The sequence below is a fragment of the Alosa pseudoharengus genome, unplaced genomic scaffold (assembly GCF_046254945.1).
Source record: "Alosa pseudoharengus isolate Yale_2024_CS ecotype anadromous, Long Island Sound unplaced genomic scaffold, YU_APseudo_1.1 YU_APseudo_1.1_scf_3, whole genome shotgun sequence".
Lineage (NCBI taxonomy): Eukaryota > Metazoa > Chordata > Actinopteri > Clupeiformes > Clupeidae > Alosa > Alosa pseudoharengus.
This window is the reverse complement of record NW_027468718.1, coordinates 25033230-25049903: the sequence shown is the minus strand read 5'-3', so window position 1 is coordinate 25049903 and position 16674 is coordinate 25033230. Positions and strand designations below refer to the sequence as shown.

The 16674-nt window shown below is 42.6% G+C and overlaps 2 protein-coding genes and 1 long non-coding RNA gene across 3 annotated transcripts; 1 reads left to right on the top strand and 2 right to left on the bottom strand.

Annotated features, from left to right (window-relative positions):
- The first annotated feature begins 70 nt into the window (after positions 1–70).
- Positions 71–11034, top strand: vil1 (villin 1). Its single transcript, XM_076263711.1, has 20 exons — positions 71–133; positions 3212–3320; positions 3532–3606; positions 3714–3910; positions 4251–4359; positions 5071–5181; positions 5296–5498; positions 5588–5666; positions 6995–7093; positions 7267–7420; positions 7562–7662; positions 7784–7921; positions 8043–8201; positions 8310–8489; positions 9103–9248; positions 9331–9475; positions 9591–9779; positions 9938–10006; positions 10200–10352; positions 10506–11034. Exons 2-20 carry the CDS (start codon positions 3240–3242, stop codon positions 10617–10619), a joined length of 2502 nt encoding a protein of 833 aa, XP_076119826.1. The 5' UTR covers positions 71–133; positions 3212–3239; the 3' UTR covers positions 10620–11034.
- A 210-nt stretch (positions 11035–11244) lies between these two features.
- LOC143100492 (spermine oxidase) lies at positions 11245–14018 on the bottom strand. The gene is made up of 3 exons (XM_076263710.1): positions 12471–14018; positions 11935–12115; positions 11245–11749 (listed from the first exon to the last, which is right to left on the bottom strand). The coding sequence occupies exons 1-3, from the start codon at positions 13643–13645 to the stop codon at positions 11633–11635; spliced, it is 1473 nt and encodes a 490-aa protein (XP_076119825.1). The 5' UTR covers positions 13646–14018; the 3' UTR covers positions 11245–11632.
- Positions 14019–16105: 2087 nt separating this feature from the next.
- LOC143099694 (uncharacterized) lies at positions 16106–16636 on the bottom strand. The gene is made up of 2 exons (XR_012981713.1): positions 16503–16636; positions 16106–16325 (listed from the first exon to the last, which is right to left on the bottom strand). It is a non-coding gene; the product is annotated as an uncharacterized LOC143099694 (long non-coding RNA).
- Between the last annotated feature and the right edge of the window lie 38 nt (positions 16637–16674).

Here is a 16674-nt window from a genome sequence, read left to right as displayed (position 1 = left end):
GAGTGGGGAGGGCAAGAGGCAAAGTTCACGGGTTGTAAAGAGGCAAGGGATAGCAGCGGACACTCTGCGACTGCCTGTTTCGATGCTGCGACGTCTCTTCCCACACCTCTCTCCACCACTCTCCGCGCCACAGGTGAGTGCCACTCTGCTGAGCACACCTTTTCTAGCATCTCTGGGGGTTAAAATAGAGACACTGTGTGGCAAATTGATCCAGGAGCGTATAAGAGATGGGTCAGGAATGTACAGAGTAGGGATGTGAGAGATGACACTGCTGCAAATATGCTAACCATGCTATGTCCTTTTATTCCATAATGGACTGGGTCCATTTTCATCTAAATTCAGAAATTATTTTAGTGTAAATTTGGTGTCATGAGTGGCATCATAAACATAGTAGCATATGAAAGGGACAGATATAACACTGTCCAAGTCCATCTCCAGGGTGTGGTCAGGAGCAGGTATTGTTTGAGTTGTCTAGAGAACCATATGTTAACATTTTTTTCAATGGATTTTAGGTTCATACTCACTCAATTTGTAGTGCTTCACAATGATATACATCTCATGTCTACCAGGGCTTAAATATGATGACAGACAAATGCATACTCTTCTAAGAATTAGGTTAGGTGCCAGGTTGAAATAAAAAGGTGAAAATTAACAACTGTACGACAGTAACAGCAACTGAAGCTTTTTTTACATATGCGTTAACGTGTCAGTAGTCGTAACCAGCTGCAAAGCGATTCTGGGACACAGAGCAAACAGATGTCAGTGAGAAGAGACAGGGTTTCCCAGCAGGGGAGGCAGCCGACCTGTTGGAGGTGCATGTAGGAGAGGGGAAGGGAGGGGGCCTTGCCATTCAAACTGTGAAGTAAATTATCGCTCAAGGCCATGCCAGGCCACTGTTACGTAATAGCTGGGTACACTGTCCTGCTTGTTCTGCCAATTTCTCTCACAATTATGGGCACTCTCGATTAAAAACTAGATAAGGAGATAAGGTTCAGCTGCCCATTTTTATGTATCATACAGAAACCATATATAGTTCTTATGCTAATTCTTATGTTATGTGTAATTCACACATAGCATATCTCTGTGGCACAGTGAGAGTTGTGTTTGGTTTTGTAAAGTAATTGTTTTAGGAATACTTTGTTTCTTACAGAGCCCCTCAAAGAGACTATGCCATAGATAGATTACAACATCCACAGACCTCTGAACAGCAGTTTGGTCATGCATTGATAAGCTTGATAAGGACGCTCATAAAAAGTTTATTTTATTATGGGCAAACCCACAAATCAACTGTGTGATGAGATCAGTGAAGAGAGATATATAATACATCTACATATAACACTTAAAGCAAACCTTTGTCACTGCATTGTCATTGTCAATGTACTCATACTACCAGTACCTGTTTCCTAATGTTGAGGGAAAAGACAGCCTCTCATTTCACTTGTCAGAACAACATCCTCATATCCCTCTCGCCATCAGTTCAGAGGTCTAATGTTGTCATGGGAGCGTAGCCATATCTGACTGCCATCACGGCCCTTAATGAGGAAAAGGAGAGGCACAGCATGGCAGTCTCAGAGGAGAGGACAGTCACTAGACGCTTCACAGATGGCTGGAGTCAAACTCACCTGATCACTCAGCAGCAGCAGTTCAACATAAACAAAAACATGTTTGCCTGACATAAAGCTTAACATGTTTTATGTCAAAAATGGAGGGGGAGGGGGAGGGTGTACAGTAATAATCATCTGTGGCGCCACATCGTGATGTGGGCGAGGCCTCCTTGAACTGAGTAATATTTGCTCAGAAGGTTATTATTAACACAGCTGGAAAGTCTGTCCCTTGAATGAAGGCAAACATGGCACAACAATAACAATTTATGGCCAGCTAATCATAAAACATGCATGATTCCCTGTGAGATATACAAAGTCTGTTTTATTGAGCCCTAAATTGCCATCAGTGAAAGCTGATCTGCATGCAAACTTAAACAATTCAGCTTCAATTGCACTGCACTTTTTAAAAATGGACATTCAAAGTGCATGAACCAAGCTAGGTTATTGCATTCAGAGCTGTTTGTAAGGCAGAGATGTAGATATGAAACAGTACACTCAGCCCTTAGGGAAGAAGGCTGTGGCAGTGAGATTAACTGGTCATTTTATCTCACAGTCCTCCCACAAGTTCCGTCACACATGCTAAAGAGAGCTTGACGTGCTCCACCGTGATGAGTTTAGACCGCATAGCCTTTTCCACCCAACGAGTCACTCACTCATTTCAATAGAACAGCAGTATTCATTTACTGAACTTTAAAAACACTATTGTTTGACAACACAGGTTTGTCAAAAAGCTGTGACACTAGAGTTAAACACTATTTTTCTTACTAGTATATATACTGCACCATAATGTTTCAGTGGGTATGGTCAGTAAGGTTTAACTGCTGAGAAGAGATATGTGAAATGAGGCTAGGCAGGAAGTTCTAAAAGGGATTTCCACTTGACTATCTCTGGTCATGTAAATTAGACCTATTTAGATGTTGGCACATAACTCTTCAATTTGGTGTTTGCTGTTACTGCTGTTAATGTTTGTACCTTTGCTAATTTCACACCAAACACATGTCCTGTTTGCAGCAGCAAGAACCATTTAATACATACATGTGTGTTTACACCTTCACCAGTCCGGAAACTTGAACTGTTAAAAAGATTCAGTGGTTGTTTCACTTCCTGTGGTGTGGTTTGCTGTTGCTCTGTGAGAATGTTGAAGCGATCAGGGAGTGCTGAACAGAGGGGATCCACCCAGTATTGCTCACTACACACTATTAATGGGGGATCATAAGTCAACTTGATAACCTCAGGACGGCTTGGAGAAAGGCCTCAATAAAAGAGGATCATTAATGTGGCTAATAAAAACACATTATGAAGACAAGAAAGTTCAAAGTTGCGTACTGAGCTGTGCTGTCAGTAATTTTCCGGTGAGCACTCAATGACAGGCGGTCACATGAGTCCATGCACAAAGTTGAAAATCCTATGCAATAAACATAGTGCTTGATACTGGATTGGTGTGACATTGGACCACTGTGAGGGAAACAGAGCGGTGTGAAGAAATATAACGTTGCGCCCTGTTTAATGGGCCACACACACCAATCACCTGGGCCTGAACTGTACGCTGTGTTGAGCAACTCCCCAGACTATCTCTCTTAAGATCTCTCTTCTTCTCCCACATCTAGGTATTCCCCAGGAGCTGAAGCTGGCACCATGCCACAAGTTCAAGTCAAATCTCAGATTCCAAAAGTCCTCAATAAAACAACCCCTGGTCTACAGATATGGAGGGTGGAGGTAAAAGAGCATGAACTATGAGCTGAATCATTCTTGCCTAATGCCATCACATGTAGCATGACTGAAAATGTGGGATTCATGTGAAGACCTTTGTTTAGACATTTTTCATGCTATCTCATTTGAAAAGGTTAACAAAGAGATCATCACATGTGGAATTATTTGTATGTCGTATAGGTATGTGTCTTTTATGTGCTTTACATTTTCCCACCAGAACATGGAGATGGTGCCTTTCCCCTCAAAAGCATATGGCCACTTCTATGAGGGAGACAGCTATGTGATACTCTATGTAAGTGTCCATAAGTTCAATACAGGCTTATTATCAAGTGTTTTTACAACTGATTATCCATTAATCCAAAAATGTCCACCAATCTCATACTTTACATGGCAACTCAGACACATAAGACCAGCGGGGCTTACTCCTATGACATCCATTACTGGCTGGGCAAGAACACCTCTCAGGACGAGCAAGGGGCAGCCGCCATCTACACCACCCTGATGGACGAGCACCTGGGAGGTGTGGCCGTGCAGCACCGTGAGACGCAGGGCTACGAGAGCGCCACCTTTCGAGGATACTTCAAGCAGGGCATCATGTGAGTAGGCCTCTGTGTACAGGCACACAGCGTGCCATTATGGGAAAAACACCTGTCATCCTTCTGTCATCCACCTGTCAACGGTTTAGGGCAATGTTGCACCAGAGTGGCACCCATTTATTGGATATGGCTTCTGATTTAGGAAAATATTACAAAATGTTGTGTATCAGACAAGTAATACTATGACACCAAATGAAGAGGAAGTTGGGTAAGATCTAACTGGGGTTTACTTCTGCTTCTGTTCTAAGAACTGGCAGACTATAAATGTTAAGCACACTACACATCCTTTGGGAAAAAAATACGCAATTTCTTAACCCATCTGTCCTCTGACTCCTAATAGCTACAAGAAGGGAGGGGTGGCGTCTGGATTGAAACAGGTTGAGACTAACACGTACAATATCCGCCGACTGCTGCATGTCAAGGGGAAGAAGAATGTTGTGGCTGGAGAGGTAAGAATGTCACACCCTCTCACACAGCTAACAAGCTGTTTATAGAAGGCCAGCGACAAACAGAAAGACACACAGTGGATGACACATTGATAGCGAGAGCTCTGAGCGAGTTCATTTCCACCAGCTTTGCAGAGCAGAGACACAGGCAGTGTTAGAGGGCGTGAAATGTTTTGACATCACCCCGCCTTTCGCAAGAGCGTGGAGACACTGAATTATTGCAGCCAGGGTCAAAAAAGGTCCAAAACAGCCTGCTAAACCACACTGACACACACTGCTGTGGTCAGTTGAATTGTTTCTAAGTTTCCACAGTGAAATCATCTGTACAGTAGGCCTTAAGACTTCATCACAGTACATGAGAAACTAATCAGTGTCAGGAAAGATGAGCGCTCTCTCTCAGTCTAGAGCACAAGCCACAGGATAACTGCTGGGTAACATTTCATACAAATTGCATAACCCAATCAACCAGATGAAGATTAAGCAACCATGCCCTTCCTTTCATGTATCTTATGGGACACAGCCTCATCCGTGTTTCACAAATTTAAAAACACAGTACATCAACCAGCTAGTTCAACTTTTTTCAAAACAAAATGTTTTCTAGCACCTCCTTGTGGTCCACACAAATGCATGTCTTTCAAGCCACTGGCATAAACTCATAGATCCCACTCCAGGTCTCCCATCCAATATGTCTAATCTGTCATGTTTGATACTTAGGTGGACCTGAGCTGGAACAGTTTCAACAAGGGCGACGTGTTCCTGCTGGACATGGGGAGCCTGATCATTCAGTGGAATGGACCGAAGAGCAACCATATGGAGAGACTGAAGGCAGGACACCATTCCTTGCTCACACCATCCAAAACCATCCCTCTGAGACTGATATTATTATATTCTGAACTGGGTTATTGAGCACACATTCTAAGCAAACTGCTGTTCTTGCAGGGGGTGAATCTGGCCAAGGACATCCGTGACCGGGAGAGAGGAGGCCGAGCACAGGTTACTGTGGTGGATGGAGATGACGAGAAGTCCTCCGAGGAGGCCATGAAGCTCATGAAACAGGTCCTGGGGGAGAGGAGGGACATCAAAGACACCATACCCGACACCGTGGTGGATGAGAAACTCAAGACCAGCATCAAGCTCTTTCAGTGAGTACTGACTATCAATACAGCTCTTCAACTGACCTACATACATATGGATGTCTTCCTAATACAACAGGGCTGTCACCTTTCAACAGCATTTCAGATGCACAGGGGAACCTGGTGGTGCAGGAGGTGGCTGTGAAACCCCTGACACAGGACCTGCTAAGGCATGAGGTAAGCTACCACTTTTTAATACGCATAAGGAGTAGCTGAATTATGCAGATGCTATGGTTGTGTTATTACCACACAATGAAATGTTTGAGATTCAATCAAGTGTATCAGGTTAAAATGAGACATTTGCCTCTTGCCAGCTGATGTAGCTGGTGTATTCTATTTGGTGTTAAATAATGTGGGTGAGATATAAAGTAAAAATGGAGAACTGAGAGGTCTTTTCAGAAATGTGCATGTGCCATGGAAGAGGGCTGGGCTCCAACTACAGAGATTAAAGAGTAAAGATAAACTTCAGTGGACGGAACAGTGGACAATGGACGGAAGAGAGGATAAACATTGTTGACACTGCTCCAACCTTAAAATACATGCTTCTTACTTTCAGTACAGCCTACATACTAATAATATCCATTCATGCTGTGGTATTGCCCTTACAGGTTGATTAAACATAATTATGGGTACATGCCTATACCCTAGTGAAACTCTGTTCTGTTTGGACAGTGTCAGAGTGCATTCGATAGATAGATAGATAGATAGATAGATAGATATCACACACAACATTCACTAACAGCAGAAAAAGTAATAAATGTATATAATATAAAAAACACAACTAAGCAATAAGGACAGTAGAAGATAGAGAATATACTAAAAACAAGTTATACTAAATAACACTATATCTAAATCAAGTCTAAAACAGTATCTACATAGTGTGCTTAGGGGTGATTAAGCATGAGGCGCTTGCATTACATGGAATAGAAGTGAAATTAACTGACAGACCTTGACTTTACCCACAAGGGTTTGGCTGGTCTCTTGCTTTTTTCCTTTTAGGGTTTAGTTCTCCAAAAGGTTGTTCTGTAAATCTAAAGATACTAAACAGGAAGCAAGCCATCTTACCACTGACTAGAGAAAGGACAGATTATTTAGCTCACGCACATTGATATTCAATAATTAAAAAGCTTTTCTAAAAAGTAAAAACAAATTCCGAAAGGCAGGCTCTCAGCTAAACCCTTTTATGGTCATTTACGAGTAGGTTGAATACAAAAGAATACAAAACATACATGCTACTTTGAGAGTTAAGACCATACTTTCATTTGTGATGTTTGTCAGTGAGTACAAATTATTAAATGTATTCATTTGATAATTTCATTTCCCTTATTGTATACTAACACTTTTTCTTACCAGGATGCATGGTATACGCTAGAGAAGTGAAGAAATAGTAGGGCTGACTGCTCAAACCAAAGAACATTTATAGAAAATAAAACACAGAAGAAGAATCTGAAAAGAGTCATTTGCAGTGATACCACAAAAAACACAATTCAGTGCTCTTCCTACAGGACTGCTATCTGCTGGACCAGGGTGGGATAAGGATCTTCATCTGGAAAGGGAAGATGGCCTCCAAGACAGAGAGGTCTGAGTCTCTAAATAAAGCAGAGGTGAGTATTTAACCGGCACGTAAATTCAGTACCAATAAATACACCTACTGACGGTCAAGGGCTATAGAAGTACAATCAAGGACATACATGCTAATTAAAACATGCAAACGTGTGAACAAACAAATGGTCTGTCGTTTCTTACTGGTTTTAAACCAATTACTCCCTTCTCCAAGGCCTACAAGAAGGCTAAAGGCTACCCTCTGTCCACTTATGTTGAGACCGTGAATGATGGGGCCGAGTCCGCCATATTCAAACAGCTTTTCCAGAAGTGGACGGTGAAGAACCAGACTACGGGGCTTGGGGTAACACACAACCCTGGGAAAATTGGTAGGTAGACCTGACCACTTCATTTCACTCTACAGCTTTTGATGGGACCAGTTTATATTACAAATATAAAAATATTCATATGTCGATCTGCCATACATCAAAGAGCCCCATTATAACTCTGCCATTCTCTGCATGCTGCAGCCAAGGTGGAACAGGTCAAATTTGATGCCACATCCATGCATGCCAGACCTGACCTGGCCGCAAAGCAGAAAATGGTGGACGATGGAACCGGTGAAGCACAGGTCAGGACCATTTGACCACCAGCATGCTTACTGACAGCTGATTCAATTCCTTACTTTAAATAAAGACCTCTGCCTGCTTCCCAGTGTACAAATTGCACATATCTCTCTCATACGCACAAAGGTATGGAGGATCGAGGATAGTGAGCTGGTTCCAGTGGACAGAAGGTGGCTGGGCCACTTCTACGGTGGAGACTGCTACCTCATCCTCTACGAATATGAAGTCAGCAACAAAAAGCACTACATACTGTACATGTGGCAGGTCAGTAGCACTCATATGCATTCCACAAGCACCTTGTACAACTCCCCCTTCTTTTGATGACAGCAAGAGAAGTGCCACACATTTCTGCAAGTTGTCAATGTCAATGCATGTTGTGTCACAGGGCCGTCACGCCAGCACTGCAGAGCTGGCCGCCTGTGCATACCAAGCTGTGGCCCTGGACCAGAAGTACAACGGGGAGCCTGTCCAGGTGCGAGTGCCTATGGGCAAAGAACCTATGCATCTCATGGCCATTTTCAAGGGCAGGATGGTCGTGTATGAGGTACGTCAAACAGCTCTCTTTTCCCCTTTCTTTATTGTTGCATTGTTGGCGTCAAGCTCAGTGGAAATAGAAGTGCACACCTCCTGACCTTTGCTTGATTGTCCGCAGGAAGGAAGTTCCAGAGAAACCTCCTCTCATGCCAAGCCAGCCATGCGGCTCTTCCACATTCACGGCAGCAACGAGTTCAACACCAGCGCCATCGAGGTGCCAGCTCGCTCGTCCAGCCTCAACTCCAATGATGTGTTTGTGCTCAAGACTGAGAACTGCTGTTATCTGTGGTGCGGAAAGGTTAGTATCACACTATGATTTAGTGTCACACTTAATTATTGAGTAATTGCTTTGGGCATGTGATGGTGCAGAATGATGTACATAAGGTGCCCTTATTATTATATAACAAGCAAAGTCTAAAGTCTAACTAAAGCTAACATTTGATAGTCTGGCCATATCGAACTTAATAATTTGATACCATGACCAAGATAAGCCCAAAGATTAGTGGCTCAGCTCAATGCTCCACATGCCATGCAATAGTTGTAGTTGCTTGTGATATTTTGCGCATTGCCTGACATTGCCCGAAAATTACCTAAAATTTCCCACAGAATGAATAAAGTATCTATCTATCTATCTATCTAACACTCAACAGCTTTGACATATGTAGACTCTTTCAATCTTTTCCTAGAGGATATCCAATTGAAAAGTTCAAAACCAACGCAGATACTTTGAAATTAAAATGAATCGGGCTTTAGCTTAAAATGTTCTACAAAATGTCGACTTTAAAGCATGTTTTTGTCCCAACGTTACCATTAGCTCAATGTTGATTTCTGTGCCACCGGAAATGCTGTGGGAACGCACATGTTTGTTTATGCTGTTAAAAGGGTCTATATCTGACTGGTGTGCATTGCAGGGATGCAGTGGGGATGAGAGGGAGATGGGAAAATCTCTGGCGGATATCATCTCCAAAAGGGAAAAGCTTGTCATTGCAGAGGGCCAGGAACCAGCTGACTTCTGGGTGAACCTTGGAGGGAAATCCCAATACGCCAGCAGTAAGAGGTACAGCCGTTGTTCTAATGTGTCCTCCTCATGGATCTCACTGTGTAGTCCTCTTCTGCTCATTCCCTGTGCCTTTTATTAGACTACAGGAGGAGCACGACAACATCACCCCACGCCTCTTTGAGTGCTCCACCCAGACTGGCACGTTTGTTGCCACAGAGATCACAAACTTCAACCAAGATGACCTGGATGAGGAGGATGTCATGCTGCTGGATATCTGGGATCAGGTGAGATACCTCTTTTGATTTTACCAGGTGTGGCACCACCATGATAATGAATAACATTAATTTGATTATTTCAAGAGAATGTAGAAACATAGCTGTTTACATCTCTCTCATACAGATATACCTGTGGATTGGGAAAGGTGCCAATGAGAAGGAGAAGCAGGAAGCAGTCGTCACTGCTCAAGAATACCTGCGCAGCCACCCAGCTGGACGTGATGTAAACACACCAATCCTGATGGTCAAGCAGGGTTTTGAGCCTCCCACTTTCACTGGCTGGTTCCATGCCTGGGATCCTCACAAGTGGAGTGTATGTGCTCATTTAGAACAAAACAATCAACTGTTCAAATGGCAATGACTTGAATGAGTAAAAACAGCTCCATTGTGAAAACGACGGCCAAAGACTTCACAGAATCACCATAATACACCACACTGTGACGTATTCATATTCTCAAATCTTGTGTTTAGGATGGAAAGTCATATATGCAGTTGAAGTCTGAGCTCGGAGACGCAACTAACATCATCCAGATTTCAATGGTGAGTTCAAGATGAGACCTTGTTCCAGGTGTTTTCCTAATCGATTCCAAAACATGTTTGCCTATTAATTCTACCTGTGGGTGGCGTCCTTACAGTGGATTGTCCACATCTGTACAGTTCAGTTAAGATTTATGATACACTACACTATCTTTAAGCCTAACTTGGAATCGCATGATCTCACCTGTGTGTTCAGGAGATGACCAACAGCAACAACTTCAACAGCACCAACAAAAAGGAATCTTCTATCAGCATGGTTCCTACCACGAGGCCCGCCTTTCCAGCAGACAAGCTGATTAACTGTCTGGCTGAGGACCTGCCTGAGGGGGTGGATCCCACGAAAAAGGAGGTAAAGACTCACCAGGACGAACCCTAGATCCTATCTCGCAAGCCAAATATGTAAACTTTATATAATTATGCAGAAATGAACAGAATGTAAATGTATGTTTTGACATGGAATTTAGAGCCTCTGTAAATAGTTCATTTCTTTCTGAAACTGCAGGAATACCTTTCAAATGAAGACTTTACTTTGATCCTGGGCATGGCTCGCATGGACTTCTACTCCATGCCCGATTGGAAGCAGCAGAGTCTTAAGAAGAAGAAGGGCTTGTTTTAGAGAGACACACACTGTGATGAGCACTCCTCAACTGTGATGAGAACTCCTCTTACTGATGTCTAACATGAATCTTTACTTTGTAATTTTGTTTTGCAGACCAGCTGGTTAATTGGAATCACATTATTTATGTACCTTCTCTTTAGCAAAAAATATGTAATCATACATGTAATTCCATTAGTTCCATCTAGTCTGACATGCAGCTATGTTGCCATTTTGATATGCCACTTAAACTCCTCTTTCCGCCACATTTGGTGGTATGGAGACTTTGTTCTAAATACCTTTAACAAGTAGATTTATAATGTTAATGTATTGTTTGATTTTTTTATTGTAGGAATTGTGTTAATTACAAACTAATGTACTACATGGCATTGTTAATAAGATACACATTAATATATTCCTATCAATATTTAACAATAAAAACTGACCTCTGGTAAATAAACATTATAAAAACTGCAGTTCCCTTTTACCACAATCCACTTTTTATGACACTTTGTTTGACACAGTATTCATGACATGAAAGGACACATTGATCGGGTATCTTCAAAGTAGATAGAGCAGTAGTATAAACAGCAGTTAGGAAAGAAACTACACGGATGTTGTGTCCAGATGACAAATATAGATATATTTAATTGAACACCGAACATGATTTTCTGTAAATTACAAATTAATATTGGAATAAATGATTAATGGTGTAACCCAATGATATTAGAGAGATGAACCAGAACCGTTCAAACAATGAAATCAATTATCCTGTCTGTAGCTTTTCCCCCTATGTTTTCCATTTTATGGCTTTTGCAAGTAAGCACAATCAATTATTAGGGTAGATAAAGACTCTTCTTTATTACTTTTATCTTTAAACAACGTGGTAAATCAATTACCTTTAGACAGTATCAGATACCTTTCAAAAACCACAAAGATCATTCTTAGTTAGGTCATGGACTATTTAGAATGAGCTGAAAGAGAACTTCCAGGAATTCCATAATGGCAGTGAGTCATTCTTTTTCTAAGAACCTTTAGGTGTAGAGGTTAATAAGTCTCTGTGCTTCTCTGATACCTGTGAGATAAGCTCCATGTGTAGTGGTATAAAAGTTCACATGTGTCGCCTCTCCAGCAAACAGCACCTGCAGAGGCTGGAGGAAAAGAGAATCAAAACATAACAATGAATTCACCTTTCACCTGCACCATCTAATAATTTCTTTCATAATCAACAAAAATATTACAACACAACGCTTACTTGGAATACTCAAGGACAACTACACAGATGTTTCACTTCACCAGTGATGGTACAAAGTTAGTCATGGTTGGACACAAATACCTTTCTGTCGTCAGAACTTGGCTCAGGTGGGAGAGGTGCAGCCAGAGCCCCATGTTCTTCTGCTAGCACCCCCTGTGGCACAAACGTGTAGGAGCCACGCACGTAAGGGTCACGCCCCCACCTGGATATCAACACCTGAGAGACCTCAGGCACAGGCCAGCCAGTGAAGGACCTGAGTAATCTTTTGGGGGAAAAGAGATTAGGACAACAAAAGAGATTAGGACCACCACCTTATGTTTATCATTTTCAAGTAGTAGACCTACTTGTATTCATATATTCCACCATGAATCATACTTCAGAAATTAACAGAGATGCTTGTTCATTTTGAAGGACGTATCCTACAGTACTCCTGACCATGAAAACACTCCAAGTGTGTTAAACATAGAAAATTATAGATAGATAGATAGATAGATAGATAGATAGTTTATTGATCCCCAAGGGGAAATTCAAGGACAGAGGTAATGACTTGAGAGTAGTCCTTCTCAGAGTAAACGGCCTTTATTACTGGCATAAAGTATATGGAAAGAAAATCTCACCTCATGCAAACATCTCCTACTTCTACATCCTCCAATGTCTCCATATGGAGTGCCTCTCTGCCTGTGATCCAGCCACACAGAACATTCGGGTGGCGAGCCACCGTGTCAAAGCCACAGATTTTTTTAAACCATGTCTCCTTCCAGGCCTCCCCTTCCAGCTCTGAAGTGTAGACAGCGGCATCCTCAGGTCCATTGTCCCATACAAGTTGTATCCCAGCACAGTCTTCTGGCCAAAACCTCTCAGGAAAGCAGAGATAAATCTTGTCTACTGTTCCAATTTCCAGTTTATCAATGGCAGCCATCTTGGAGTTTGGGAGAGGGGGACGAAACATCAGTGCAGCCCTCTGCTTCAGAACCCCCAACGAGACTGTCACTATTACATGGTCTGCTTCAAAGCTCTGACCATGTTCACAAACAATTTGCACAGGATGAGTTGACCTCTCGCCACTCTCATCTAAGGCCCATTCAATGTGTGCCACAGGGGTACTTGTCATAATGACCCCTGCTGGCAACTTTCTTAAAAGGACGTCTATAAATGCTTGATACCCTCCTGGACCAAGGGAATTAAAAAAGCCTCCCTCCAGGGCCTCATAGTGCGAAATCTGGGAGGCAGACACCTCATAAAGGGAAGAGCTTGCCTCGTCCGTACACTCGCACCTCTTGCACCACTCAAAAATCTTCAGGCCATCCTCTGTTGCTGCCAATGGCGACTCAGCAAAGGCGTTGTCAAGGTAATCCCCAAGGCGAAGGCAGCGGTGCCTATCTTCCAGTTCAGAGTCGAATGCCCTGGTGGTGAGTTGACTGAAGAGGGCACACACCTGCTCGACGTCCTCAGCCTGCAGCAACCTCCCATCCTCTTTGAAGAAGTAGTCACAAGGGGTTATAGATCCAGGTAGGCACATTTTAGTGCTGGCTGAGTGCCCCTCTGAAAGCAGACCATGCTCTTTACCAAGCTCAAAGAGAGGGTTCCCTTCCTGGCCATGAATCCAGTTTGCCCCCAGCTCTATGATGTCAGAGCCAAATGGTCTCATTGTGTACACTCTGCCACCTACTCTTCCCATGGCTTCCAGGACCTGCACATGTTGAAAACCAGCCTCAAATAAGGTGGCTGCAGCTGCAATTCCCGCAAATCCGGCCCCTATTACTACTACTTTGGCGGTATGAATACGATTCATTGTACATCAAAAGCAATCTAATTAACTCTATCTGCACTTTGTAGGCAATATTTATTCAGCTCGTCTATGAATGAATTAGTATACTTAGCCTACACTTTAATTAACTATGTCAATGTGCTGTTCGCGACAACTGTGGCTACAGTGAAGTGTATAGACGCTGATTGAGCAGAAGAATAAAGCAATAAAAAGCGGACCTTTGGAGTCAGTGGACAATGTGGCGCACGTGTTTATATTATAGCCAATATATGTTCGCCAATATGAATTTTACAGTTCGGTTATCTGATAATCTAATCCATCCGTCTAATCTCATCATCTAAATTACACTGAATAAGAAGACTAGGTTGCTGTAGGATAGCCTACTGGCTAAAGTTTGTTGCATACAGTCGATAGTTATGCTGCTTTTATTTGTCTCGTAAATCCGCCGCCCGGGTTGGAAAGTGTAAATTACCCAGCTTTCTTGCGGCATTTTGGGAAGACACGCCCCGTTTAGGTCGTAATATCAGCCGTCCGACTCGGGCTCCTCAGAGTACTCCGAGCTGAACCAGAAAGAACGTACGACTCGCACAACAGAGATAAACAAAGATGGCTGCGCCCACATGTCATGGTAAGTTGATTTGTATTGTCTTTGTATGTGTACTACGTTGGTCGTTTTAATGTCGTTTAAATTAATGTTTAAATGCTCGTACACACCTATTTACATTGCTGCTTCAGTCCGGTCACCAATGTATGCATTACACGGTTTTGCTGTGCGTGCAATACAATGTAACGTTTTGTTTTCGAACTGGTTTGCTAAAAGGCTACGTTGCTAACAATAACAACAACTAGCTTGCCACTGCCCCTGGTGGCTCGAGAAAAACGCGACTGCACTTGTTGAAAAAATAAATAGGCGAAAATGGCAAAATAGTACTGAAATGTAAGACTTGCAACAATAGAATTACTTGAAATGTTCTGTAGAAAAACATTATAATGTGTGTTGCTGCTAGTGGTTTAGTGGACAGGCATAGGGCCTACTATAGAAGTACTATATGACTACTTTTGTGATTACAGTACAGCTCAGACGTTTGTTATGTTCTGTAATACCTCTATAATATCCTAAAGCCACTATAGTAGTTTTATAGTACTTCTATAGTATGTCCCAAAATACAATAGTATTCCTATAAGTATAGGAATACTATATCTGTTACAATATCTGTAACATGTATTGTGTTTATTTTCCTGAGGCTCTGAGGCGGTCCAGCGCACCACACTCGAATCCCTCATCGGCTCCCTCTCCAGTGCAGTCCACCAGCTCCTCTTCTCCATCTTCACCATCCTCTTCTCCAGCTTCACCATCAGCCAGGCGAACACCAGTTCGTGACCCCACCACACCCTCTGGCAGAGCTCCCTCTCCAGTGCAGTCCACCAGCTCCTCTTCTCCATCTCCAGCTTCACCCTCAGCCAGGCGCACTCCAGCTCGCGTCCCCACCAGACCCTCTGGCACCCCGAGGGCGCCGAAGCGGCACAGGCTCGAGGATGGCCTCTTGGCCTACCTCGAGAGGTCTGATTCTGCTGACACACGTCTGCTGACTGCTGCACAGAGGCTTGCACAGAGCCATGAACAGACCCTGGCGGAGATGAGGGCGATGAGGGAAGATAGAAGTGCCCTCATCCAGTTGTTCAGCAGGATGGTGGAGAAGCAAGTGAGGCGGGAAGATTTGTGAAGATTTTTTGACTATTTTTTTACTTTACTTTTTTTGTAACATTTGGTACTATTTTTTAACTTAAATTAACCTTTTGTGTTGTAATCTTATTTTGCACTTTTGTTATTGTTGTAACTTTTTTATTCAAAATAAACACATATTGAGTAACTTATCCAAGCCTGAGTGTTTATGTCACCCAAGTATGTTTTGTTACAAAGGCACCTCACTGCAGTCATGCAAAGGATACCTTGCATTGTTATCACACCCATAAATCATATGAGCCATCACACCCGCAGATAGTGTGAACCATGTCAGTGCAAAGTTGTGGCCAAGGATTTCATAATGGTATGTATCTACATAAGAGTGACATGACACTGCCACTGTATGGCCCATTGAGTCTGGAATGTGAACTTTCCATTTCCCCCCATTAAATAGACTGGTCTATAATGACAGAAACATTAATTGTAAGTAGGTGTGATGAAGCTGGAAGGATTTCATAATGGTATGTATCTACATAAGAGTGACATGACACTGCCACTGTATGGCCCATTGAGTCTGGAATGTGACCTTTTCTGATGCACACACAGATTTAAGTGCTTATGCCTTTTAAAAATAACAGGTGCAAATGGCTGAAATGGCCCATTTTGAGTCTGGAATGTGACATTTTCATACACATTCATTGGAATGGCTTTATATGGTTCTACAATGTGATTACTGTGCGACACAAGCCTTTCCATGTCCCCCTCATTATACTGATTTATAAATAAAGAAACATAAAATGTAAGGTTTAACACTTTTATTACAAAACACAGGAATAGTGTCAGCAAGACACGTCATATACGTAATACAACCAACACAATGTTGATAGAAGCATATATTTAACTTTGTCTTTGGTTTTGGCCAAACTTTTCTAGAACACCACTTCTTAGTCGTTTTCATCTTCCTCTTTTGGACAGCCAAGACGGTGTTCTTCACATCCAGCTTCTAAAATGCATTTTCTTCTAAAGATGTTAGAAGATATGCGTTGCATAGAATACTAGAAGCAGATCAACACTCACAGACAACAGTCACGTCGCTATTGTTTTTAGCACACTGGTAGCTAGTTGCTAGCCTTCGAGTTAAAAATGCATTTGCAAACAAGTCTGTACACGACCAAACATACTGAAATGTGAACGTACCGTTTTCGTATTCTATTTTCTACTTCTGTCGCCTCTTTCTGGAGCTCCAGGAGCTTGTTTAGATGAGCTATGAGCGTGTTCTCATGTTCTAGGAAAACGTCCAGCATTAGCATGGCAGCTGCTGCACTGGTGGCGTCCAATGACGTTCTGATCAGCCGACTGATGACTCGAC

Excerpts from the sequence above, each read along its gene's own strand:
- LOC143100492 (XM_076263710.1), bottom strand. The coding sequence starts at position 13,645 with ATGAATCGTATTCATACCGCCAAAGTAGTAGTAATAGGGGCCGGATTT. Across the intron at positions 12,116-12,470 it reads GTAGGAGATGTTTGCATGAG|ATTACTCAGGTCCTTCACTG; the intron begins GTGAGATTTTCT and ends TTCCCCCAAAAG. Across the intron at positions 11,750-11,934 it reads CAAGTTCTGACGACAGAAAG|CCTCTGCAGGTGCTGTTTGC; the intron begins GTATTTGTGTCC and ends CTTTTCCTCCAG.
- vil1 (XM_076263711.1), top strand. The coding sequence starts at position 3,240 with ATGCCACAAGTTCAAGTCAAATCTCAGATTCCAAAAGTCCTCAATAAA. Across the intron at positions 5,667-6,994 it reads AGGACCTGCTAAGGCATGAG|GACTGCTATCTGCTGGACCA; the intron begins GTAAGCTACCAC and ends CTCTTCCTACAG. Across the intron at positions 9,476-9,590 it reads TGCTGGATATCTGGGATCAG|ATATACCTGTGGATTGGGAA; the intron begins GTGAGATACCTC and ends TCTCTCATACAG.